The sequence below is a fragment of the Grammomys surdaster genome, unplaced genomic scaffold (genome assembly GCF_004785775.1).
Source record: "Grammomys surdaster isolate TR1022 unplaced genomic scaffold, NIH_TR_1.0 211, whole genome shotgun sequence".
Taxonomy (NCBI): Eukaryota; Metazoa; Chordata; class Mammalia; order Rodentia; family Muridae; genus Grammomys; species Grammomys surdaster.
Window position 1 is genome coordinate 7,119,185 of NW_021604656.1, and position 27,127 is coordinate 7,146,311.

Genomic DNA, 27,127 nt, shown 5'->3' on the forward strand with positions numbered 1-27,127 from the left:
CTGTCAAATTGTAAAGCCATTATTAGAAGGCTGCTCACTCTTCCTCAGGCTGCTGCTTGCCAAGCGCTTGGTCACAGCAAGAAGGAAAGCGACCGTACATCCTGTGGGAACATGAAGCCTTTGCTCTCCTTTGCTTCATGTTATTTGGGACGTGTCCTACCTGGTTTCAGACTTGACACCTTGTATTCTCAAATGAGGCTAAAAGACTTCCTTACATGGTCGAGGTGTGGTCATGCTTACCTTTAATCCCAGCATTCCAGAGACAGCTGGATCTCTGTGAGCTCAAGGCCAACCAGGCCTACATACATACTGAGTTCCAGGCAAGCCCAGAGCTACATAGTGAGACCTTGTCTCAAGATAACAGCAAATAAATAAAAATAAGAGTTCCCCACAGTGGGTGGTAGAGGAAGAAGCCAGCAAAGCAAGTGTGTTTGCTGAGTCACATCTAAAACATGTGCTCTGGAGGGTTGGAGGATTACAACTCAAATCTGTCTGTGGTTCTTAGATGGCTCCACTAGAGAAGGGGGAGAGACAGCCTACCTTGTATTCTCAGGCTAGAGTCCTCACGAGGAAGGAAGGGCATGGCAGGAGCCTTGACACTTGAGTCTAGATCTGTTGAAAGATAAAGTCCCTGGTAGACTATTCCCTTCTGGTGATAGAACTGAAGGCACGTCTGGATTAGACTTGGACCAGCCCAGCCCAGATGTGCCAAAGCAGGAAATGGAAAGTGTTAGGATTCGAGCGCAGTTTGGACAGACAACACCAAAGCCGATCCGATCCGGTTCCAAGGGAAGGGGTTTATTTGGGGAAGGGAGTGGGAGAGAGGAACGGGAAGATGGCGAGTGAAGAGAAGACGAAGAGAGAGAGAGAGAGGTTGGGGGTGGTCCCAACTATTTAAGTGGGTGATGACGTGTGTAATTTCCCAGGTGTAGGTGAGTCAGGTAGGTGAATTCTGGGAGTGGTTGTCCCAGCAACGTAGGAGTCGCAGGCCCCTGAATATGACGTCACCGGGTTCAGACTTATACTAACAGAAAGGAAGAGAAAGGCAGGGAGCCTTTCGACCCCTAATGCACTTTAGAATCGGTGTCTCAGGGCAGCAGACACAGCTCAGCGTAGAACACTTCACTAGCATGTGCAAGGCCCCATGTCTGACCCCAGCACTGCAAACACCACCACTGCAAACTGCCTTTTGCAGCCTGTGTACCTAACCATCTTGACCAGGGTGCTCTGAGAGCCTTGCATATGTGCAGAGCAGCCTGGTCCAGAACCCTGTGTAGTTTGTGTACACTATCACTAAAAGAAAGCATCAGAAAGATTTCATTATGGTGAAGTCCAGAGCTAGTGAACTTCTGACCAGGCAAAGACCCACTGACACAAAACTTCACAGATGAGAAGCAACCTTTGCCGTGATGTTCCTGGCTGGTGACCGGGTGGAATTTACAGAAAATAGCTGTTATTTGGACAAGATCAGAGGAGAATGGAGCATAGAAAGGGGTGGGGTGATCTGAGTTTAGGTAAGCCGGGCTTGCTGGGACAGAAAAGGATAATTTGTTTACTGTGGAGAGCTCTTGGTGCTGCCCTCTAGGAATTTGGCATGAGTTTGACATTGGACTAGGACAAGGAAGTAGGCTCAGGATGAATACAGCCTAGGAATGTGTTGTATTCCTTCTATCTTGGTCATCCTGATAAAGCCCTAGACACAGTGACCATGGGACCTTGTTTATTGCCTTGTTTGTTCCTTGACTACTTTGCCTTTGACCTAGAACTAACCCTATTCTTTTCATGTACCTAGAATGATATAAAAGTAGTCTGGAAAAAAAAAAAAACTAAACCGGCTTCAGCCTCAGCCCTGGCTGCAGTCTTGTTACAATGTTGTCTAATTGTCTTTTCTTTCTTTACTCCTCCCTCCCTCCCTCAAGCCCCTGTTGACTGACTGTTGACTGACTCTGGGATTTGTCAGTTTAAAGCCATTTTAACAAGGCCTTGGGCCACTCTGCTCTCAAGGAGGCTGAGAGTCAGAGTAACAAAGGGGAGTCTGTGGTCCAAGGAGAGAAAGTGCATTGGGAATCAACAGGCAGAGCGGGCAGAACAGAAAGGCTACGGAGGGCATAGTCAGAAATGGCCTGCAGTACCAACCTGAGCTTTTCCGGCTGGGGTTTCTCTTTGCCACTGACAACAACTCTTCCTATAGTGTGTGGTGACTCAGTCTGTGTGGCCGCCAGGCTTTGAAGACGCAGTGCCCCCGTACCTCGAGTGCTATACAGTTCAGCGACCATATTGAGGAGGGTGTATTGTTTGAGACCCAGCCGATGTAGGGAACAGAAAACAAGCAGCAATCAGTAACAGGGATCCTGGGGACTCCCTGCCATTGTGTTGCCATGGAGACAGCCACAAAAGCATGGAAAGAGGGAGGGCCAGATGTAGACCCAGCGAGAGGTTGGAACACACTGGAGAGAGGAGCCTGGGCTGAAGAACACAGAGCTCTTGTCGCTATCCTGTCAGCTTGCATGTTGCCATGGAAACAGAAAACTCTGAGCACAGGTCTCCTCCTCTCCAACAGTGTGGTCTGCCGCCCAATGGGTCTGAAAGTGCCAGCAGGCAGAGTGTAAGGTCCCCTCCTCTCTCTGTCCCTGCAGGCAGAACTCCTGCTGACCCCACTCTCTGACATGTCAGTTAGGACATTTACTACCTCTGGGCGCATAGAAGGGTGGAGAGGATGCTCCGGAGAGAATGGAAACAAACAGGTTACAGGCTACAAACCCAACTGGAGCCAGCGGCAGCAGGTCCTGATGCACAAAGACCGGGAAGTTCTAAAGTTAATGAGCACTGACCCAGGTAACTCAATAGTGACCAGCAGGCCTCAGATGGAGTAACTCCCACCCAGAGGGGGCAGGCGCTGGGGTTAGAGGTCCTGAAAGAAATGGTTACATGTCGCACACGCACAGGCACACGCACAGGCACACATACACACTCAACATTTATCTTTTTATTATATTTTACTATCATATTCTTTTATTAATTTTTATTTTGTCTTGGCTCTTAACACTACAATTGCTGGACTCAATGATATTAAAATGGTTGAATTGCTACATAAAAAACTGGAAATGCCGGGTGGGCGGTGGTGGCGCACGCCTTTAATCCCAGCACTTGGGAGGCAGAGGCAGGTGGATTTCTGAGTTTGAGGCCAGCCTGGTCTACAGAGTGAGTTCCAGGACAGCCAGGGCTGCACAGAGAAACCCTGTCTCGAAAAGCAAAATAAACAAACAGATAAGTGGAGGCTGGAGAGATGGCTCAGCAGTATGAGAGCTGAGAGCTGTCTCAGAGGGCCCAAGTGTGGTTCCCAGCGCCCACACGGTGGCTCGTAAGCACCCGTACCTCCAGTTCCAGACAAGCCAGTCTTCTTCTGACCTTCTTAGGCTTCTGCGCACATGTGGTACATAACCATATATTCAGAAGCACACACAACATTAAATATTTTGTCTCAGGAACGAATGACCTCAAGAGACTTCAGATGAAGTCAATTCATAATCTGGATAAAAATTCAACTTCAATGAAAAATTCAGCAAAGAGGGATTTTTAAAAATAATGAAAATAAAAAGCTTGGAACATAAAGCTTAATAAATCAACTCAATAGAGAGAATTACCGACAGACTAGCTTCTAAATAGACAAGGGCCAATGCAGTGGTGCTCACTGAGACTGAGTCTCTGAGTTCCAGGGTAGCCACAGGGGATAGGAAGGCACGTTTCTATTCTGTATAATAAAGACAATTCTATCCCCACTGCTGAAAGGATTCTGCTGTATGCGAGTTTCTTCTTCTTCTTCTTCTTCTTCTTCTTCTTCTTCTTCTTCTTCTTCTTCTTCTTCTTCTAAGATTTATTTATCTTGTTTACATGAGTACACAATAGTTGTTTTTCAGACACACCAGAAGAGGGCATCAGATCCCATTACAGATGGTTGTGAGCCACCATGTGGTTGCTGGGAATTAAACTCATGACCTCTGGAAGAGCAGTCTGTGCTCTTAACCACTGAGCCACCCCTCCAGCCCAGTGAGTTTCTATGTACACACCATCTATGTTTGTTCTGTTAGCACCCATCCCACCTCGCCCCTACATCACAGATGCCCCTGGAGAGCAAGGTTGGTGTAGGAGGAGATAAGGTGGGAGGAGTTAGGAGAGGAAGAGGAAGAGGAGGAGTAAGGAGGAGAGGAGGAAAGGGAAGAGGAGGAGCTAGGAAAGACAGAGAGAGAGAGAGAGAGAGAGAGAGAGAGAGACAGAGAGAGACAGAGAGAGACAGAGAGAGAGAGACAGCGAGACAACGTGGAGATGGATGTTCACGTGTCTGTAGCAGTCAAAGGTAGTTGGTATATCTAGGCTGGGTATTGGGTTACACTTCTGATTGTTTGGGTATCTTGTTACTGATCATTACCAAACATATAAGCCTTTGATTAATCTTTAAGCATTACAGTCTCATCTTTCTACCGGGTCCGCGTGGATGGCGGGATGGTCTGGGCAATGCCCAGCCTTTCAGAGACAGCATGGAAGATTGGCGGAGCCATCTCCCATGTTGGCCTCTCGTGGGTGGCAGGGCTGGTGTTTCTAGCTGGCCAATTCTAGCTGCTGCGCACACGTGGCCTCTGGCCATGGAACATGGTGGCTAAGCTAGGCAGAGCTGCCACAGCTTAGGTAGTCGGCTTGACCAGGTGGCTGATTTTAAATAATTACTACAACAGGTTGGTACTGGCAGAGGCAGCTAGGGTTGAGGTTCCAAGACCTGCTTGAGCCCATTGTCGCCAAGAATGGCAGAGACGGTGAGAGTCAGAAGTCACCAGACTTAGAGATCTGGCTGAGCCTCCAGACAAAGGGACAAGACTGAGCTGTACAATGACTGGCTTTGTGGCTCCACCCACCATACCTTTAAAGGTTGACTGACTGGAGAGGTATAAGCAGGTCTCAGTTAAACTCTCCTGAGATTGCTGGCTTTGAATACAGAACTAAAGATTCAGCTGGATGTGACTTCAAGGCCGGCCTACTCTACATTGTAAATTCCAGGCCGGCAAAGTCTACACAGGGAGACCTGGTTTCAAAAAACAAAAGCAAATCAAAAGGAAGGTTTCTGTTTGTCTCCACTCACTGGCCTTGATAATGAAATCCCACACTCCAGGAGTCCAATGAGAGAAACAGGTTTCTGACGTGCAACAACCGCAGATTAACTTGCAATGAAGCATGTCAAGAATCCCGGGTATTTCGGGAGCACAGTTGTGTTGTAGCGCCCCGGAAGCTTGCTTCTGAGCACACATGCGTGGGCGGGTGGGCAAGCACGCTCGCACGCACGCACTTGCGTGTACAGCGCGTACAGCACCGCAGTCTCTCCACTCGGCAGTAAACCCGCTGTGGTAGCCCGCTGGAACAGTCCATGCATCAAGCTGTGTGAGATTTCCTGGAGCTTGTAAGAAAACAAGGCTGCTCTTCCATTTCATTTCATGCCTTGTTCCTATGCCCCGCCCACAAGTAGTATGTGGGAATGAATTTGCTTCAGACTTTAATCTGCTCACTTTTGTTATGTGCATGTTTCAAAGCACGGGTCACCCGGTGACTGCGTACAGCTTGGACCCAGGTGAACTTTGCACATATGACTTTGCCTAACCCTTAGAATATAAATTATCTGATGCTCTGAATAAAGTTGGCTATTGAGGGTTTTTCCAGTCCCACACCCTCCTTACAGCCTCCTCCTGCCTGGGGTCAAGGCTAGGCCAAGTTCCATTCTCTAACCACAGGATCATTCTTGAATAAAAAAATTCTCAGAATGGTCACCTGACCCTCTGGAAAGTCCCTGGTAGAGTTCAAAAGGCCTGCCATACTTGCTAGCCAATAGATTTAAAGGTCAATAACTTTGAACTGTAACCTTGCTGATATAACCTGTACCCCTAAAAAGTATAAAAAACTGCTTGTAATAGCCATTCAGTCACCTCATCACTCGCCTAGTGGGACTGATTGAGGGTTGACCCAGACACGCTAGAAAATAAATCTTGCCGGGCGATGGTGGCGCACGCCTTTAATTCCAGCACTTGGGAGGAAGAGGTAGGCGGATTTCTGAGTTGGAGGCCAGCCTGGTCTACAGAGTGAGTTCCAGAACAGCCAGGGCTACACAGAGAAACCCTGTCTTGAAAAACCAAAAAAAAAAAAAGAAAGAAAGAAAGAAAAGAAATCTCTTGCTTTTGCATTGATCTGCATCTCGGTGTCTCGCCCGAGGGGCAGGGTTTTACAGGTATCACAGGACTTTAGTCCATCTTGTAGCTCTCGGGTTTGGGACACCAACTGGCGCTAGCCAGCCAGGCTGGCACATCTGCAGTCTTCTGAAAGTTCTGCCTGCTTCTCGTCTCCCCATAGAGCATGCCAAGGTTACAGATGTTTGTATACCACCTCTGAAACACCTCAGACCAGATTTGCGACCATTACGTTATGGACTAGGGTTTTTACTGCACACACGGAGTTTTCTGCTATTCTAAGAAATTAATGGCTTACACTCTACTTCCTACTGGCACTCCTCAGCGTGTCAGCATCAAACTGGTGTATCTCCGAATAGCATTTATACAATGTTGGATGTTAAAGATTGTTTTATGTTTTGCCTGTGTACATCCAGGTTAGAAGAGGGCAGAGTTGTAGCTAAGGTGGTTGTGAGCCTCCCCACGAGTGCAGGGAACCAAACGAGTCCTCTTCATGAGCAGCCAGTTGTCTTAACTGCTAAGTCTTCTCTCCAGCCCCCCGCCATACCTTAAGAATTAATATCAGTGTTTCTCAAACTACTTCTTATAGGAGAAAGGGAAATGGCTCCCAAGGCACAACCGTTTGTGGTTAGCATGTGGTGCTTACAAAGGGAAAGAATGCTACCAAGCCATTCTATTAGCCCTGTAGAAAATTCAGGACAGACAGACAGACAGACACACACACACACACACACACACACACACGGCTAATTTCACTGATGACACAGACACAAAAAAATCTCAATAAAATATTAATCACATTGAACAATGTATTTTAGAAATCACCTTCCATGGCTTATCACCATGGCTCAATGGTTAGGCGGCCATACTGCTCTTGCCAAGGACAAAGCTGCGTTCCCAGTACCCACACGAGGTGCAAGATAACCTCCTGAATGGCAGACCCAGGAGACTGGCCACCTTCTTACGACCCGACGGGCACCCACATGGACAGATGGATGCACACAGATACACACATACACATAATGAAAAATAAAAACATTCTTTTTAACATACTTTTTAATACACAGCGAAGCCAGGTGTAGTGGGTGCTTGCTTTAATCTCAGCACTATTTAGGCGAAAGCAGATGAATCTCTGAGTTCGGAGCCATGTAGAGCATGTTCCAGTCTCAGACAAACAAACAACAAAAATCCACCCACACAAAAAAAATTAAGTTAGTTTCATTTCAAGAATATAAGAGTCAGGCTTGTCATGAGCTAGACAGATGGCTCAGTGGTCAAGAGCACTGACTGCTCTTCCAGAGGTCATGAGTTCAATTCCCAGCAACCACATGGTGGCTCACAACCATCTGTAATGGGATCCGATGCCCTCTTCTGGTGTGTCTGAAGATGGCTAAAGTGTACTTGGTATATAAAATAAATAAATAAATAAATAAGTAATTTTTTTAAAAAGAGTCAGGCTTGTGAACTAAAGAGAAATCACATGACCACCTCTGTAAGTGAAGATGGTCTTGACAAAGTTAAACATCACTTCAAGATAAAAGGCCCAGAAGAAACCAAGAATACCAGAACATACCTCACCAATGCACAGAATACATGTAATAAACGTGAAGCCGACAGTATGATAAATGGGAAAGTCAAAAAGGTATTTTCTCTAAAGCCAGGAATGAAAAAAGGGTGTCCAGTCTTGTGTGGCAGGAGAAAGAAGTAAAAGAGATGAATGGAAAAGAGGAGGAGTTTCTTTTCTTTCTTTCTTTCTTTTCTTTTTTTTTTTTTTTTTTTGGTTTTTCGAGACAGGGTTTCTCTGTGTAGCCCTGGCTGTCCTGGAACTCACTCTGTAGACCAGGCTGGCCTCGAACTCAGAAATCCGCCTGCCTCTGCCTCCCAAGTGCTGGGATTACAGGTGTGCGCCACCACCGCCCAGCAAGGAGGAGTTTCTAAGTCTCACATGTTAGCACATCCTCCTTGTGCTGTTATGTTCAAAGTAACCGAGACACAGCAAATGGCACTGTCAGCAGTAGGAATGGGCGCCATTTTACCAAGTCAGAGCGTGACTGGACAGCCAGCCTGTTTTTAGAGCTGAGTATCAACACAGACCTGTTCCCATCAGCTTCAGAATCAGGTGGAAATGCAGGCCATCTTTCCTGACCTTGCATCCTGGCAACGTAGCTTGAGTGTTGTGCGAACAGAATTCCTCTCTCAAACTTTGTGACCATCCGTGTGGGTACATGCGCATCTTCAATGGCCAGAGGCCATTCTAAAAAACAATACTGGTGGTTTGTGGAACCTGTGGACTGGCTGTGGAAACGAAGACTTCACGCCTTAGCTAAATAGGACAGCTGCTCTTCAGTTATATAACGTAGGAACATATCTGCATAGAACAGATTGTTTATTGCTTACTGCAGAAGAATGTACCCCTTTAACAACTGTGGGGGAAAATCCCGGGAAGATTCGGGAAGGGATCTCTGGGATTTTAACACGGTCATTTGGAGATGGCCAAGTATTTCATATATGTGTGTGCATGCACGCTCGTCTGAATGTGGACAAGTATGTCCTATAGTGCAGCCTGGAGGTCAGAGGACAACCCAGACATCACCACCCCTTGTCTTACAGGACCCTGCATGTGCATGCATGGTCCAGTGGGCACATCAAGGTCCTCAAAAGGCTGATGGAAGTTAAGCCCCAGATGCCATGCTCAGCTCAGTGCTTTGGAGCATCAACCATCCACCTCGAGACATTCACTGTCCCTGGAAGCCACCTTGGAATCCAATTGGCAACTTCAGTAACTAAGGCTCTCTGATGTCTCCCTCTTCCTTGGCCCCTCCCCCTTTCATCAAGGGGAGGGGCCGAGACGGGTAACATAGTTATCTTTCCCCGGCACATCCAGATCCATAAAACCAATTACACATTAAATGAAAATAGATCAAACGGAGTCTGCGAGCTGACTACGAGGGGCTGAAAGACCGTGCCATTCCGTCAGAAGAACGGTGCCCACGCACACCTCCAGACACAGGCAGGCACCAACGTCAAGACCCACTCATGTGCGAGCCTTCACGAAGGCTCTGCTGTCATCCCAAGAGTGTCTGCCACGCCTTGCCCAAATCATTTCTGGTCATCATGCTTCATGGTGTCCCCTCTGTTCCCCTTAACAGCGACCTAACCCTGCCACGCCCACTCCTGTAACCATAAGGAGTCTTCTTTTACTAAACCCAAGGTGAGCCACAAGGCGAGGACAGACAGCACAGAGGCCACGCCCACCTCTCAGGACCATGCTTCTCTACTGGAGACTTCACCTCCCAGCTCACCTGCTTTGCCGCTCTCTGGTCACGTCAACACCGCCAATCACCCTTAATTGAGTATGAGGGTCCAAACCCAGCTCCTACCCATGTCCCCATCGCTACTGTTCTACTCTGTCACCTTGCTTTTAACCTCTGTGTCAATAAATCCCACTGGTCTGACCTCTATCAGATCTCACGGATCCTTTTTTTTTTTTTTTGGGTGGTGGTGGTGGTTCAAGACAGGGTTTCTCTGTGTAGCCCGGGCTGTCCTGGAACTCACTCTGTAGACCAGACTGGCCTCAAACTCAGAAATCCGCCTGTCTCTGCCTCCCTAGTGCTGGGATTAAAGGCGTGCGTCACCACTGCCAGGCAGATCTCACAGTCTTATCCTGACTTGGTTAGCTTATACTTTGCTACTTTATATACAAGTTTGTCTGCACATATGTATGTCTACCACACGTGTGCCCGGTGACGGAGTTCAGAAAAGGAATTCTAGGCTGCCTCTAGACAGCATGGTTCAACTGTATGCTGGGCTTACTGAGGCTATACAGCATGCATTCCTACCAGAAGTCACGTTAGCCTATCAGACACTTCTGAGACAAGACATAGCTGCTCACGAGGCAGCTGGCTCTGGAAGGAACACTTGAAACAGCTGGTCAGCAACATTCCCCACAGCTCTGGAAGCTCCGATTCCAATTGCTCAGCTACTACTGTTTCTAAAAAATCCAGGGCACAGTAACACTTGAGGGAGAAACAGAACTGAATTGACAGAGCCCAGAGGCTGTGGGGACTAGCGACGCTGCTGTGCTGGGGCTCCCACACTGTGTTAGTGTGTCAGCCTCACTTACAAGTGAACAGGTGGAAGGGAGTGATTGCCCAATGACTGCCCACTGGCAACAACGTATCCAGCCAGGAGTTAGGGTGACTGTCAAACAGTCAGACTCCTCACACAGGAAACAGAGATAGCAAAACCTTTGCTTTCTGAGGAGTCAGTGGACTCCCACTTTATCCACAAAATTACTTAAAATACTGTGTAAAATTGCCTTCTGCTGTATGCATAAGGTGTGTGAAACATTAGTGAATTTTGTATTAGACTTGGGTTGTGTCCGTTAGATATCATTAATAACTACTTTAAAACCCAAAACAACTAATCACTTTTGGTCCAGACATTTCAGGTGAGAGATTGTAGTGGTTTGAATATGCTTGGTCCAGGAAGTGGCTCCATTAGGAGATGTGACCTTGTTGGAGTAGTTGTGACCTTGTTAGAGGAAGTGTGTCACTGGGAGTTGGCTTTGAAAGACTTTCCTCCTAGCTGCCTGAAGACAGTCTTCTAGCTACCTAGGGAACAAGAGGTGAACTCTCAGCTCCTCCTACCCCATGGCTGCCTGGACACTGCCATGCTCCCACTTTGATGATAATGGACTGAACCTCTGAACCTGTAAGCCAGCCCCAATTAAATGTTGCCCTTTATAAAAGTTGCCTTGGTCATTGTGTGTTCACAGCAGTAAAACCCTAAACTGAGACAAGAAGGCGGGACCAGGAATAGGGTATTGCTGTGATAGGCCTGACCATGTTCTTGCTTGGAAGAACGTAGATTGGGGGACTTTGGATTTGGAAAGCTGTGGAATGCTTTAAGTGGGTCATCATAGCAGGAACTAGGAAGACTTTGCTTCTGAGCGTGATTTGAACTATGGAAGCCTGGTTCTAGAAGTTTCAGAGGAGAATTTTAGTATGTGGTAAAGAGACTGTTCTTGGTATATTTTGGTGAAGAATGTGTGAAGTCAAAGTTCTAGTTCTTTGGAAAGTCAGTTATATCAAATAAAGTTTTGCTGGGGCACACGGGTGAAAGGATGTCTTGCTAAAGCCAACATGTGAAAGACTTCTCCTGAAGCAGACACAGGTGAAAGGGTGTTCTGATATAGCGAACACACGAAAGGATGCATGATGGGGTATCACTATGACCCCACGGTGAGAGAGGCGCACCGAGCATTGGTTTGCTTTGCTCCTTATGCTTCACTAGGGACACGTGTTATTATACTGCCTTAGGTAGCATCATAAGGCAGTTTGAGCTCAACTTATAACACGCCATTGAGAAAAACTCGCCCAAAAACTAGCTGCTTATAAGGTTCCTGTGGCAGCTTGTCGATTCCTCAGGCTGGTTGGCGAGCCTGGCAGTTTCTTCAGGATTGAACTACAGCAGCCTGGTGTCTGCTTGTTGTTGGCCTGTAGCTTCTGAGTTGTATTTGGTGTTTGGTATGGGACTGAACTGCTGTCAAAGAAGATCAAGCTCACCCCCAAAGAACTATTGCTGAACAGGTCCACTTCTCTCATATCCTAATAACTTTTCTCTTCCACTACTTCTTCTGGGTGGTGAGCTAGGGGAGAGGTGGAACCCTTATTTTAAAGTAGGTTGTAAAAAAATGTATGTCAACAAATATGTCTGGGTTTTTTTTTTTTTGTCCTTTTCTGAAGAGTCTACCTGAGGCTAAGGTAAAGAATTCTCTAGTTTAGTCTCATGAAAAATGTTTTGAATAAGGGTAGCAAGCTTAGAAAGGAAAAACATAAAATGTATAGTTCAAGTACTAATGGGACACCAGGAAGTAAAATGGAACTGAATCCTGTGTTCAAGGAAATAAAAGACTAAGGGAGTGGTTATCTCAGGGCAAGATCCCACCCAGCTAAATTTACTGCTTGTGTTTGCAGATGAACAAGATACAGTTTGAATTTTTAATCTGGAATGAACTACAATCCAGAAATGGAGGACACACTAGTGATCAGATCTTGAGGCTGGAAAACATAGGCTTTTTTTTATCTGGATCTTGAGGAACAGTGGCCATGAAAAACCTTAGGCCCAGGCATGGTATACACTTTTTTTTTTTTTTTCTTCGACACAGGGTTTCTCTGTGTAGCCCTGGCTGTCCTGGAACTCACTCTGTAGACCAGGCTGGCCTCGAACTCAGAAATCCGCCTGTCTCTGCCTCCCGAGTGCTGGGATTAAAGGCGTGCGCCATCACCGCCCGGCTGGTGGTATACACTTTTTATTCCAGGAGACAAAGCCAAGCAGTTCTCTGAGTTCAAGGCCAGGCTGGGACAGAGCAATTTCCAGATGAAGAAAAGCTTAAGTCCAGGTGTGGTGGTACACACCTTTAATCCAAGCATTTAGGAGACAGGCAGGCAGATCTATGAGTTCAAGGTCAGTCTACAGAGCAAGTTCCAGGACAGCCAAGCTTAGGCAGTGAAGGAGTTGGAAAACAGAAAGCTCATGATAATAGAACAAGGGGCCATGTTCTAGCTCAAGCAGCAGAACTTGGCAGCGTTGGCTATGAAGAGTAAAGAATAGAAGGGACTACAGGGACAGTTGATGCTGGTTAGCTAGAGCTAGGAAATTAGCGATTAAGAGACCCACGTCACTGAGATGAAATCTGGGCTGTGTTTTCTGAGAGCACAAAGGAACTGTGTTCCAGAGATAGCCAAGGCTGTACCTCTTGCTGCAGCTGGACTTGGTAATGTGTAAGAGTCACCCAGGGGTACTGGTTTTGAAGGCATGAAGGGGTCATGAAGAGCAGCTGAGGCTTGGCACTGTGAAAGGTCAGGGAAGGCCATTGGTGAAGGTGCAGCCTCAGTTGCAGTTGATGGCCCAGGACTGAAGGGGTCATGCAAAGGATCTGAGGCTTGGCACCATAAAGAGAGCCTGTGAGAGGATGTTGGTGAAGCCTAGTTGCAGTGGAAGACCCCAGTGTGCTGGAGACACCAGTATCATGGGATGACCACCAAGAACAGCAGCGGCAATGGAGTGGAGTCAACCAGAGTCTAGAGTGCTACAGAGGGCAGAGCTGGAGAAGTGATGCCAGCCCTTTGGAAGATTCCAGAAGATCATGTGTGGATCCCAGACATTTGAACAAGAAGCTGTAACATTGAAGTTGCCTTGGATACCCCCAAGATGTTAGAAATGCCAGAGCCATGGGATAGCTGATGAGGAAAGCTGCTATTGGGGAGTGGAACCAGCCCAGGAGAAAAAAATTTTTTTTCTTGGTTTTTTGAGACAGGGTTTCTCTGTGTAGCCTTGGCTGTCCTGGAGCTCACTCTGTAGACCAGGCTGGACTCGATCTCAGAAATCCGCCTGTCTCTGCCTCCCAAGTGCTGGGACTAAAGGCGTGCACCACTACTGCCCGGCCAGGAGAAAGAAATTTGTTGCAGTCAACAAAGATGAAAAAGGAGTTGGAGATCTGAAGACTACTTTGACATCAGACATGGAGATGCAGAGTTTAGGGTTTGCCCAGCTGGTTTCCTGTCTTGCTTTGGGGATCACAGTTAAGTGATTGGATGAATCTCAGAAGAGACTTTGAACTTTTAACATTGTTAAAACTGCCATAGACTATAGGGACTTTGGAAATTGGACTAAATGTACCTTTTTGTTATGCTATGTTTAGGTATGGCCCCCACAAATTCATGTGTTTGAACAAGCTATGGGGGCTCTGAATATGTTTGAATATGCTTGGTCCAGGGAGTGGCACTATCAGGAGGTATGGCCTTGTTGGAGGGAGTGTATTGCTGGGCTTTGAGAGACCCTCCTCCTAGCTGCCTGAACCCAGTCTTTTAGCCCCCCCCCCAGCCCCTGGCCTGCCTGGACACTGCCATGCTCCCACTTTGATGATAGTGGACTGAACCTCTGAACCTGTAAGCCAGCCCCAATTAGATGTTATCCTTTTTAAGAGTTGCCTTGGTGTGTGGAGAACTTTTGGGGCTGCTTGACCGGAATCTGACATTGGCCAAGGACAAGGAAATGGGCTTTAGGCAGGAATCTAAATCTTAGGCTAGAATAAAGAAGTAGGCTTCAGGGATGAATGACTGTGGGCTAGGACAGGGAAATAGGCTCAGATATTTTGGTCATCCTGATGGGCCCTTAGAAACAGTGATCACAGGCATGACCATGGGTCTTTGCTTCATGCCTTGCTTGTTCCTTGACTATTTGCATTTATTGTATTGCTAGTTCCTCAACCTAGAACTGACCTAAATACTTGCATGTAATAAAAAAATGGCTTAAAAGCATTAAAAATGGGAAAAAAATAAACCCGCCTCAGCCTTCAGTCTCAGAACTGACTGGGGTCATGCTTCAATGTTGTCTAATCATCTTCTTTCTTTTTAATCCTCACTCCTGTGCTAGAGAACCCGTTGACTGACTGGGCTGGCCTGGTCAATGGTGTCTGTTCACAGCAGTAAAACGTAGCCAAGACAGAGATGCTTCCAACATAAAGAGATTTCTGTTACCATAATGAACATTTCCATGTATATACTTACTTAACTTTGAAGTTCAGGAATAGGATAAGTTTCTGGCATAGTTATGAGCCAGACTGCAGATAAACTATGCTCCGGAGAGGTTTCTGTTCTCTACAATGCACTCTATGGCCTTGTTACATTACCCTGTAACAACTTCAGTCTATCTCCACAGGCTGTCTTTAATTACATGCAGCTGCTTTCCCGTAATAAAAAGAAATACTATTAGTTAAAACAAAACACACAGAGGCCAGTGAATCTTTTGTGAGTTCAAGGCCAGTCAGGGATACATGGTAAGGCCCTGTCTAATTAATAATCTCTTTCATTACTATTCATCAAGCCAAACTTGAAATCCAAGATGTATTTTCCCCTTTCTTCTGACACATGGGATCTTATTGTTTATCCAGACTGCCCTCACACTTTGGACCTCCCCCAAGTTACAGGCACACAGCAGCCCTGGCTTGACATTAGAAACACTTTTTCTTTTCTTTTTTTTTTTTTTTTTTTTAAAATATTTATTTATTTATTGTATTGATGAGTACACTGTAGCTGTCTTCAGACACACCAGAAGAGGGCATCCAATCTCATTACGGATGGTTGTGAGCCACCATGTGGTTGCTGGGATTTGAACTCAGGACCTCTGGAAGAGCAGTCAGTGCTCTTAACCGCTGAGCCATCTCTCCAGCCCAGAAACACTTTTTCTATTTGGTAACTTTGGTTTAGAGTTTAAATCTCACCCAGTCCATTCTTTTCTCTGTGTTCTAAGGACCCAGAGTAGGAACAACCCATGCCCACACGCAGGCAATGCCGTCTGCACGCGTCACCTTCTTTACCCTTCTAAGAGTCCCAACCACAGGCACCGCTGTTCTTACATGGGGCTCATTCCTAAATATACCTACTGTGAGTTGAAGACATCAAGCCAAAAGCACACTGAGTAGACCTAACTAATCTACTAGGCAGCTCAGTGTAGTAACCCTGTACTTGGAGGTTAGGATGGCTCGAATCTGTTCTCTCACTACTTAGGACCAGTGCAGATTCACGGCCAGTCTGGGACACATAATGGATTTCAGAGTAGCCACCGCTATAAAGTTAAGACTCTGATGGACAAACCAACCCCCATAGCCCACAAAACAATTTGTTGTTACTGTTGTTTTTCCAGATAGTGTTTCTCTGTGTAGCCCTGGCTATCCTGGAACTCACTCTGTAGACCAAGCTAGCCTGTAACTCAAAGATCTGCCTGCCCCTGCCTCCTGAGTGCTGGGATTAATGGAGTACACTCCCACTACCCAGCTCCCCGACAAAAGAAATCTCTAACTTTTGACAGAATCTGGGTAGACAAAATAGGTTTTACATTAAGACATACTGAGAAAAAGCAAAGACATTTTTCTACAAAAGAGGCGAGACAGCCAAGTGTAAAAGCTGGAGATTTATTGTTATTTGGTGATTAATAAATCAAACTGCTTTTGACACTGCCCCGCCTGCATATTGCCAGTCACCAGTACAAAGTCTTTCAACGAGACAGACTGAGGTGTAAGGCAGAGAGCAGACACATGCACACTGTGCCGACCTCCTCAGTCATGCCTCCACCCCGACCTTTGTACATGTTTTCTTCCTGGGGAAAGTGTCAGAAAGTGTACAGTCTGGGGCCAACCTACCTCTCAACCTTTTAATATCAAGCAACTTAGAGAAGTTGTAGAATCCACCTTCTATTTCCCTTGATTTGATGTGTCTGAGTTCACTTAGATTATTTGACATTATAATTTCGGGCAACCACACAGGAGAGAATGCAGTGACCTAAGAGAACACTGAACAGAGTCGGTCAGGTACCACCGACCCTAACGTTCTATCTTAATTGGTCCCAAAGGAATGTATCACCCCAACAGTTTGAGAGTTAGGCAAGTAGAACGTCTTTGGGGAAGAAAGAAAGAGGCTATAGAATAGCCAAACTTACTCAAAATTGTTAAAACGGCTCTTTTTCACCCGACTGACACTACTATATGCATAGAATCTTCACAGAATCTTAGTTGCCACTATTACCTACTTCAGGCTGGCCCAATCTAGAATAGATTCTGTCTCACCCCTCCCCCACCCCCTTCTGCGGCTCCGAACAGCACAGACATTCAACTATTTCTTAATAGAACTAGCCAAACACTTGAGAAACAAGTGGCTCACTAATCATTTAAAATCCAGGTATTGCCTATGAATGAAAAAGCTGATAAACCCAAGAGACAGCTCTACTTTTATATGGCAATTAAAACGGAAACATCAGCACTTCCAGTGAAAGTGACATTTCAATAAACCTCAGTGCTGCTTAGACACCTATGGGGAGCAGGAAGGCCCAGCAAACACATCAGAGTATGTTACAGCGCTCCTTCTGTCGGCACAAATAAAGGTCATTTACAGCCATTATATAATGTTGAGATATTGTTACATTATGTTGTCTGTACAATTAAATGTCCCTAAAGAGATAACCAGAATTAGTTTTTCTTTATTTTCCACACTGACTAAATGGCACTTCTGCTGAGAGATGTTTATCAAAGATGCTGTAAGATTCTACACAATTAGGAATCCTTATTGTACTTTTTTGGTTACAGACATTTTGCTTAGATGGCCTAGAAATGTGCAATAATTTGTATTGTATACAAATAAACAAAATTGTCAGGAGTATAAATCTTACAGCATTATTTGCAAAGTACATGCCAAAGTCACAATAAGCACTAGTGTACCAGAAATCATGGAGCGCGAGTGATCTGCTTTTGAATGCCTTTATTCTACATAAATTACTACCATAGGGTTGGTTATGTTTAAAAAGCAAGTTAGTTTGACAGATGCAGGACAAAAATTTGTTCACCCAATTAGAAAAGGTGATATTAAAAAAAAAAATTACAATAAATGCCAAGTGTTTGATGCATGCAGCAGCCTTAACCAGAAACATTGATTCCCACTGTTCCAAAAAGACACAGAAACCCGCACGTCTTCCTGCACTCCACCTCCAGATACTTCCTATTGGTTTCCTTTATAACAGCACAGAATCCCAATGAAATAAAGCAGGTTATTTTAAAGATTTAAGAGCCGTTATCAAAAATAAATTACATTTTTTCAGGATACAGAAATGCTGCTATGACGGCTGGGAGCCCAGCAACCTCTCAATTGCTGCATTGATGTCACCCCCTGTTGCTATCAGTGCTTGTAAGTTTGCTTCACGGTTCAAGAATCCCATGGCACTGAGCTGTTCCAGTTGCTGCTGAAATCTGACTTCTGGACTCTGCAGCTGCTGAAAAGAACAATGAGGCACAAGCTGAGGAGAGCCTCTCTATGCTTGCCCAAGACACCTTTAAACATCAACTGCACTCTACACACTGTGTGCCGGGCTGCTGAGCTTGCTTTAAATTGCTACCTGTGCCTTGAGATACAGCCACTGTATTTGATCATTTATTAAATAGAACGGACTTATCTAAAATACACAAAGCCATCTGCAATTATTTAAAAAAATAATTTCCAGGCATTAGTCTATAATTTATCCTTACACTTATATTGCGTATTTACTTCAAGTGAGCAAAATATGATTTAAAATAATTTATAGGGGGTGGTGAGATGGCTCAGCTGTTAAAAGCACTGACTGCTCTTCTGGAGGTCATGAGTTCAAATCCTAGCTACCACATGGTGGCTCACAACCATCCATAATGAGATCTGATGCCCTCTTATGGGTGTCTGAAGACAGCTACAGTGTACTTACATTTAAAAAAAGATTTAAAAAATAATTTATAAATATCCATCATATTTAAAAGCTGATTAGCACTTTATTTTAGAATAGTTTATTCCTAAACCATATGCCTTCAAAATAAATAAATAAATAAATAAATAAATAAATAAATAAATAAATACCTCACAGGCTGTAGTGAGCACACAAGGGCTTTGGATTTGATCCCCTGAAGCCCCTCCCCCTTTCCCACAAAAGGTAAAACAAGCTTAATATATTTCACTACTTCAGAGACTTGTGAACTAGCAGAAGCCATGCAGAGTTTAGAATTGGACACTTTCTCTTGTATTAATACTAACTATACTTCCAATACTGACTAGCCTGATAGCATGCCTACTGCCCACAGAAGCTCGATGAACTACCTGTAACTGTAGTTACAGATGGCTCTGAGCCGCTCGCCCTATGCATGCTGGGTAAAGAACCTGGGTGCTCTGGAAGCAAGGCCAGTGCTTTTAACATCTGAGCCAGCCTTTTCTCCAGGCCCCTTTAATGGTCAACTCTTAGCAAAGACAGTAAGTGCTCACACTAAGGGGCCCACCACACACAGGAAGTGCTGGAGTAGCAGACAGACTCCAACAGGAAGCCTAGATAGAGCGGTTCTTAAACCCTGACAATTTTTTTAGATTCTCCCTGATATAAAACTTATTTCAAATGGCTTTGAAGAAAGTACTTCAGAACTCCTATCTTACAAGGCCCCTTCTAAATACTATGCCATTAGATTGAAGAATTCTTTCCTTTCCTTGTTATGTGTGTGGTATAGCAACAAAATTCACGATTTTTATAACGTCTGTTTTGTGTTTAGATTTATTATCCTTGAATAGTACTTTTCATTACTCTGAACAGGAAGTGGCTGCTGTGTTCTTTTTTGCCTTTTTTGGAAATTTGAGAGCAAAGTTTGTAGAGAAAAGCATCGTCACCTGAGGATTCACCCCAACCAGGGCCTGCAGCATCTGCTGGATGAATTGCTGGTGGCCTGGCTCAGCAGTGCTCCCTTGGGGGTTCGTGTCCTCACCAGGTGCAGTGCTAGGTGCATTGGTTCCTGAAGAGCCTCCAGAATTGCCCGCTGCCAAGCCAGGAGTAAACCTAGAGAAAGCACAGGCAACCCCATCAGGTTACACTTACACAATATTGGCTAGGTTATTTTCTTAAAAACAAGCAGATGTAATGTTGAAAAGTGACTAAAAACAACTCAATAACCAAAATAAAAGGCAGAATAATATTAAATCTAGAATTCTCAGAGAATGAACCTACCCTGGGATGAGGCCGGGAGCTTCTGTGGCCAGCGTCTGCAAGCCCTGCTGGATCTGCAGCAGCGCCTGCATGGCTCTAGGATTGGACATGGCTGAGAGTGTGTCAGGGTTCTGCATCTGAGGAGCAAGGAAGCCCAATGGTTACCAAAGAACTGAAAGCAAGGCGGTGCATATTTCTAACTCTGCAATGTTTTTTGAAGAAAATCTAAAACCTTACACCCAGACACCATATTTCTTCCCAAAATGAACACAAACCCTCCTCTTTGACAGCAAATTCTATACACAAACTATTACCCATTCTTTACCAAGCTTACCACAAAAGCTGTTAACAGAGCAAAGACAAGAAGGAACAATCCCAGAAGCCACATGTCCCCTTTCTCCAACAGAAGAAAAAAAAGTTCTATGCAATTTCAAACGCAGATTTATTAGATGGTGGCAACCTGGTGACCACGCCTTGTCTACTGCTAATCTAACCACCTTACCAGTCGCCATCGGAAACAACCGTTGCAAACCTGTAATCAATGCAGTGTCCTTAGTTTAACTTCTTGGCTTTCAAATCCCCACACCTGACAGACAAGGAGGAGCTTCTACTATGCAGCAGAGCAAGGACAGTCAGTCACTAACCGTGGATGATGATTTGCTGGCGGGAGCTTCTACCACTCCAATAGAACAAGGACGGCCTCTAACCGTGGGTAATGTCTTGCTGCCTAACATGACTTCAATCAGGTAAGAACCCCAACAACTATCAGTTTCAAAAACACCAACACCACTTTTATGTTTTTAAATAGCACTGTGACAATCGTGGGGAGTGTTTTTTTAAACCTTCCTAAGGTGACAACACTGACAGTCTTAACCTCACTAATTCTGATTATGAGGAAATGAGGTCTATTCCCAGAGAACAAGCATTCTACTAATTTGGAAGAAAATGAGACATTACAACAAAAGCCAACCTGAGGGTACCACTTTCCTATCACTCAAAACTATCCAAACCGTACAGTGTATATAAAGATGCACTTCAAGGTTAGCACAGTGAAGGGAAATGGCCTATGATAGCAACGCGGCGTTCAGAACCCTAAATCCTCACGAGCAGGGGCAACAGGGTTCTCTCCTCATAGGAGGAGTGACATGGGCCGAGGAGGGTCAGGCTCAGTGTCTACCCGTGGGTGGCATCCCACGCTCCTGTGCACTGAGCTATCTGTCAGCCAGGTAGAAGGACACGTTCACCATCAAACCTTTCAAGCAGACCATTACAAAGACAGCAGCGTCTTCTCTTACTCACTTGTTGGAGGAAAGTTGGGAGCTGTTGTCTCATTTGTTCTTGAAGCTGAGGATTTCCAGCAAATAGGGGATTATTCAGCATCATCTATGGGGCAAGTATTCAAACAATTTTAACTGGAAATATCTGAAACAAGTAATGTACCTGGTTTAATATTCTACCTGCCTCCAAGTGCCTAAACTGGCACTTAAAAGGGAGGGAGAACAGAAATAATAAAGGGCATGGAAGCTCCATCCACAAGGAGCTGAGGGGAAGGAAGGAAGGAAGAAGGAAGGAAGAAGGAAGAAAGGAAAGAAGGAAGGAAGTCAGGCAGGCATCTTCTCTTTCAGCGAGAAGGCTGGGTGATGGATGACATGCAGTGCCCTAAAAAATAAAACCAATTGTTGTGTCTCCTTTTCCTTGAACAAAGGTGAATTTCTGCCTTTGAAAGGAAAAAGACCTCGGAGTACCAGGCCCTCAGGAAAATATGCTTTCTGCTACACTACAGAGTAAAAGAAACATCAGTATGTAACAGCTTAAACATGGCTTGCTTAGAAACCTCAACACGCAAACAGCAAGCACAGAGAGCCCAGGTCTGGGACCACGTGTCTCCCTGCCTACTACTAACACCTGATATCAGGTCTAGAGTAACCACAAACCAGCCTTCAACAGCCAGAGATGGAGCTGCTGGATGAAAACCAGCCCAGCCTTGCACCAACAGTCATCTGGGGAGTGCTTAAACACCTCAGCCACAGAGATAGAAATGAGAACAGCACCTCACCAGCACCACAGGAGAAACGTGGACACCGAGCCCTCAACATGTGACCAGTATTAACATCAGGTGACTGTCTGAAGGTAAGACCATCATACACAATAAGCAAACTGGCATCTACAAAGTTCAAAAAAGACACATTGCACATTGCTTTCCAATGATTACTGATGGCCTGTCCACCTGTCCAAAGTCTGGGAGGAGGTGACTTTGCCCTCAATTAGGAAAGCACACTAAATAAGAACTGTATGTAAACCCTGTTTAAAAAGAGTTCTCCCTCCCTCCTTCAAAGTGGACTGTTTCATTTCAACCTCATCTAACCAGGAAACAGGTGGTGTCTTCTGGACACAGAGTGCTTTAAAGTAAGCAGTAATTACCAGGAGCTGCTCCAGGTTGGGGACGCCTCTTTTTAAGTCTTCTAGGCAAATGCTCCTTTGTTACGAGGCTGTTAACCAGTTACATTTACTTTCATCTTAAATTATTCAACTAGTATAGAAAAAGCTTCACATACACACACACACACACACACGAATACACACACACAAACATTCACACATCATCTTTTTATTTATTATACTTATTGTATTTTCCTAACTTACCTGAACCTCCATTCCACAATTAAGTTCTTACATTTAAAATATTTTAAATATTTAAGTTTCAAAAGAATAAGCACTATAAACTTGAACAGCTGAAGTCAGAGCACACTGTAAGCTTTAAGGTATTCTATCAGAAGAGGCGTTGCCTCGCATTGCCAGGCGTTTGCTTTCCAGTTAACAGACAACAGGTGAGAAGCACCCAGGTTCTCTACAGACAGAGTGTGCTCACTAAGGAGGAGTGGGAAGGACAAGGCGCACACTCAGCGTTCACTGAGTGCAGACTGGAAAGTACAGGTCCCTTCCAACACCTCCACATCGCAGGGACCCAAGTGACAAAGTGCTCAGCGCACACCAACATCAAGCACTTCATTAATAAAGTCACAAAAGCAGCTCTCAAAAGCACACAACACAGAACATGCACGCTTTAAGATTAACGTTCCCGAGAAGCATTGTTCTCTCATTATTTGTTGTTATGTGAGTCATCATCAAGGACCCTACCTTAGCGACATCTGCTATATCCTTGTATCAGTGTGGCCCAAGAGTTTTGAAAATAAAAGCCATTTCATTCATCGTAATGAACGAAGAGAGTCTTTAACGTAAGTGAGAGTGCTGTAAAGGAAAGCAGTCTAGAGTTCTAGGAGCAGTGACCACGGTGGGTGCTCATAGTCCGTTCCACGCCCTCCAGCTGTGAAGGCACAGCAAGGGTGCTGCTCTATTTAGGGACACAACCACCACTCAAAGAGCTAGCGCCAAACAACACACACACACACACACACACACACACACACACACACACACACACGAGCAGCAGTGATCAGAGCAGTCTCTCTAAAATCGCCTGGTTTTGTTTTTAAAAGCACATCTCATCAACAACTAGCAGAAATGACGTTGTTTCAAGTCTGTCTGATCTAAAACGGCCCAAAGCTGGAGGTGCAGTCTGTCTGCAGCGCTAGTATTCTAAGAGGGCACAAGACACTGTGCCAAGAGCAGAAGTGCAGGACTATTTAGTTCCGAATACTCTTAAGCACAATGACAAGCTCACCTGTGCAGCAAGGTCAGGGTTCTGGCTCAGTGACTGCATCATGCTTCTCATGTACGGGGCAGATAGCATGTTCTGCATGAGCTGGGGGTTTTCAGTTATTTGTTGCAACAAGCTTTGCATTCCTGGTGTGTTGAACATACTAGCTAAAATTTTATTTAAAAACAAAAACAAAAATAGATTAAGACATACATTTATGTTTTAAGACACAGTGTATATTGTTACTTTCCGTCCCCTCCTCCACACTTAAGTGTTGATACCTAAATAAAGCTGCTACCCAGTCCTAGTTACTAAGCTCAGTTTTCAGATCAACCTTTATTGTGCTCAGTAACGGCTCCAAGGCACAAGAATTCTGACATCGCACTTCAGAGGCACAAAGAAAGAACAAGCGCACTTCCTTCACATAGAGAGAGAACAGGTCTGACATAGTACTACTGAGAGGGAAATGCCAGTAGAACGTAACTGAACTGTTTCGTTCTTCATTTCCGTTCTGGTTTCTGAGCTAATGTCCCTTTACCTGGCTTCAAACACTCAAGCATCTCCGTCTATCGCTCTCATCTGCCGTGAGTCCTGGGTTTGGGGTGTTTCTATAGTTTCAAGTTTCAAGTTAGCTTTTCCACACTCTAGAGTTCAAAAATATCTTAAGACGATTTGGCAAGCTTCAGTCTACAAAATCAATCTGGCTTTCACAATCTGTTTTTATATAGCCCACAAAGTGAATATTGTTTTTACATTTTTACAGTTAAGAGAAAAACATCTACAAATAAATATTTATAGAAATGTGGAAACTACTGAAATTCATACTCAGTGATGTAAGTATTGTTTTGCCGATTCCACTGCTGGGTGCTTTCACACTAGGAAGGCACAGGGGAGCTGAACTAGTGAAGCTACCCTGCCTCTTTCATTCGGCCTTGCTATGCCACCTGAAACCAGTCACCATAGTATCTTGTTTTTAATTACAAGTGCAAATTAATCATGCAAGAAGTAAAATAAGAGAAACAAACTGTTAACATTGTGGGCTCACGGCACAGTAGATAGAGTGTGAATTACTTTACCAAATGAAATGGTAAAAATGGTTGTACAGGTATAAAAGAGTACAACGCACAGACACCATTTACTGGACACATGGCAAACCCTGTTACGTATCAAAGAGTACAACACACCCAGGCACTGCTGACTGGACACATGACAACATCCCAGCCCGGCACCACAGCACTCAAAAGGCTGAGGTAGAATGCCACCTTCCAAGCTGGTCTGGGGTCCATAATGAGACCCTGTCTCAAAAAAATGAAGCAGGACCAAGACGATGGCTCACAGTAGCTGGTTGTTATTCCAAAGGACCCAGGTTCAAATACCGGGACCCACATGACAACCCACAACTACCCATTAACTCCAGTGCTAGATGAAAATTCCTTTTTGGGCCTCCTCAGGCACTGCATGTACAAGGTACAGACACATATGGCAGGCAAATCCCCACACATAAAAGAATATTTTTTTAAATAGATATTTAAAAACAAAACAAGCCAGGCAGTGGTGGTGCACGCCTTTAATCCCAGCACTTGGGAGGCAGAGACAGGCGGATTTCTGAGTTCGAGGCCAGCCTGGTCTACAGAGTGAGTTCCAGGACAGCCAGGGCTACACAGAGAAACCCTGTCTCGAAAAACAAAAACCAAACCAAACCAAACCAACCAAACAAACAAAAAAACAAACAAACACAAAACCCAACAACAACAAAACCCAAACTCAACCCCCAACCCAAGCATCCTCATCCACAGGAGAGCAACAACCAGAAGCATTACACAGTTAACGAAGCCTATCATTAGAACTGCTTCCTTCACTGGTGCAGCAACCAGTAGGTGGTTTGCAGCTCGTCCGTCACAGGAGTCACAGGTCTGAGCAGCCGGCTCACAGTTAGTTATAGCTAGAGTGCACATGGGAACGGGGAGAACACATTTTTTTTTTTTTTTTAAGAATTAAGGATAGTGGGCATGGCATCAATAATTAGTGACTTCTTGGTTCTTAAAAGTTAAAAGGACATTGCTGATAGAGTCCTGTTCTAGATTGTAAGGGAATCACAAGGTGAGAACGGACAAAGAAGTTTAACTTCTAGGCTGGAGAGTGCTCTGGGTTAAGATCCTTGCTGCTGCTGCTGCTGCTGCTGCTGCTGCTGCTGCTGCTGCTGCTGCTGCTGCTGTCACTGTCCCAGGTTTCAATCCTAGCATTCCTACGGAGGCCCACAACCATCCCAGGGCATCCAGTAGGTACACACAGTATACACACATTGTGTGCAGGCACAACTTCCATATGCATAAAGTAAAATCTTAAAAAACAAAACATGCCTCAGTTTTTCATAGAACCACTCAGGTAAGACTATTTTCTCTTTATTTTGAGACAAGGTCTCTGTGCAGCCTTGGCTGTCATGGAACCCACTCTGTAAAACAGACCGACTTTAAGCTCACAGCGTTCTCCTGAGGGCTGGGACTAAAGGCATCACCATCAGCAGCTGGAGAGACTATTTTCTTTTCTTTTCTTTTTTTAGGTTTTTCGAGACAGGGTTTTCTCCGTGTAGCCCTGGCTGTCCTGAACTCACTCTGTAGACCAGGGTGGCCTCAAACTCAGAAATCCACCTGCCTCTGCCTCCCAAGTGCTGGGACTAAAGGCATGCGCCACCACTGCCCGGCTATGAGTCTTAATCCTGCCTTTTCAATTCCTGCTCTAAGATTTCCCTCACTTTCAGAGCTAATTTGTATAGGCCAAGTGTCAAGAGTGTCACCTGTTGCCGGGCGGTGGTGGTGCATGCCTTTAATCCCAGCACTTGGGAGGCAGAGACAGGCGGATTTCTGAGTTCGAGAGTTCAAGGCTAGCCTGGTCTACAGAGTGAGTTCCAGGACAGCCAGGGCTACGCAGAGAAACCCTGTCTCAAAAAACCAAAAAAAAAAAAAAAAAAAAAAAAAAAAGAGTGTCACCTGTGCATGACATGTACTGGAAAAAAATCAGTCCTTCTGCTATTTAATTTCTTTTGATGGACATTCTCAACATTAAGTGTTAAAAGCATCAAGATGTTTGTTACATTAAAAACCCAACTTAAAAGTTGCCAAGTTGTCACTGTAGACAACACGCTATTATAAAAACAAAACCAACAGCCTCCTAATGAGGCCATCTGATTAAAGCTACTGCCCTGAGCCATTAAAGTGAGAACACTTCATCTCCTTCCAAAGATAAGAATCAAAGTACAGAGCAATTTCTTGATTTAAAGATGGCGTTATTCCAGCTTTTTTGAGACCAGTCTTGTCTTCAGAAACCTCATGACACTCTCTGGAACTAAATTCTGCACCCAGAATATCATTTCATATCATAATATTCCTCTGCCAAAATACAAGAATCCTTTACTGCAGGTCCTCCCCTTGTAATTAAGGCCATTTCTTCCACGACCCAACTTCTTCCTATTTATATGCCAAGTGCTGGGACTCGGTAGGGTCCTAGGAACTCACATGAGAGAGGTGCTTGGTCCCTGGCACATGGCCCTTTGAAAAGTGTTGGGGCCATCAAACAGATGGAGCGTCACAGAGGAGAGTAAGTCACTGGGGCTGACTGAAGGGTAGGCAGGGCCCTCAGCACTGAACTGTTGGTCCTCTCAATAGCTAAGAACAAGATGTCTACAGGGGCTAGAGAGACTGCTCAGCAG

General features: G+C 45.0%; 1 protein-coding gene across 4 annotated transcripts in view; it reads right to left on the reverse strand.

Annotated features, from left to right (window-relative positions):
- Positions 1-16,184: 16,184 nt before the first annotated feature.
- Ubqln1 (ubiquilin 1) overlaps positions 16,185-27,127 on the reverse strand; it is a 38,783-nt gene continuing 27,840 nt past the window's right edge. Inside the window, exons 7-11 of one of the 4 annotated variants that reach the window (XM_028771969.1) lie at positions 23,446-23,588; positions 21,063-21,146; positions 19,785-19,900; positions 19,451-19,616; positions 16,185-18,044 (exon numbers count right to left, since the gene is read on the reverse strand). In XM_028771969.1, coding sequence (XP_028627802.1) covers positions 17,892-18,044; positions 19,451-19,616; positions 19,785-19,900; positions 21,063-21,146; positions 23,446-23,588 — 662 coding nt within the window. In that variant the 3' untranslated portion in view covers positions 16,185-17,891. Of the gene's footprint in view, positions 18,048-19,450; positions 19,617-19,784; positions 19,901-21,062; positions 21,147-23,445; positions 23,589-27,127 lie in introns of all 4 variants that reach the window. The other 3 variants (XM_028771968.1, XM_028771971.1, XM_028771970.1) reach the window with 3 other exon arrangements.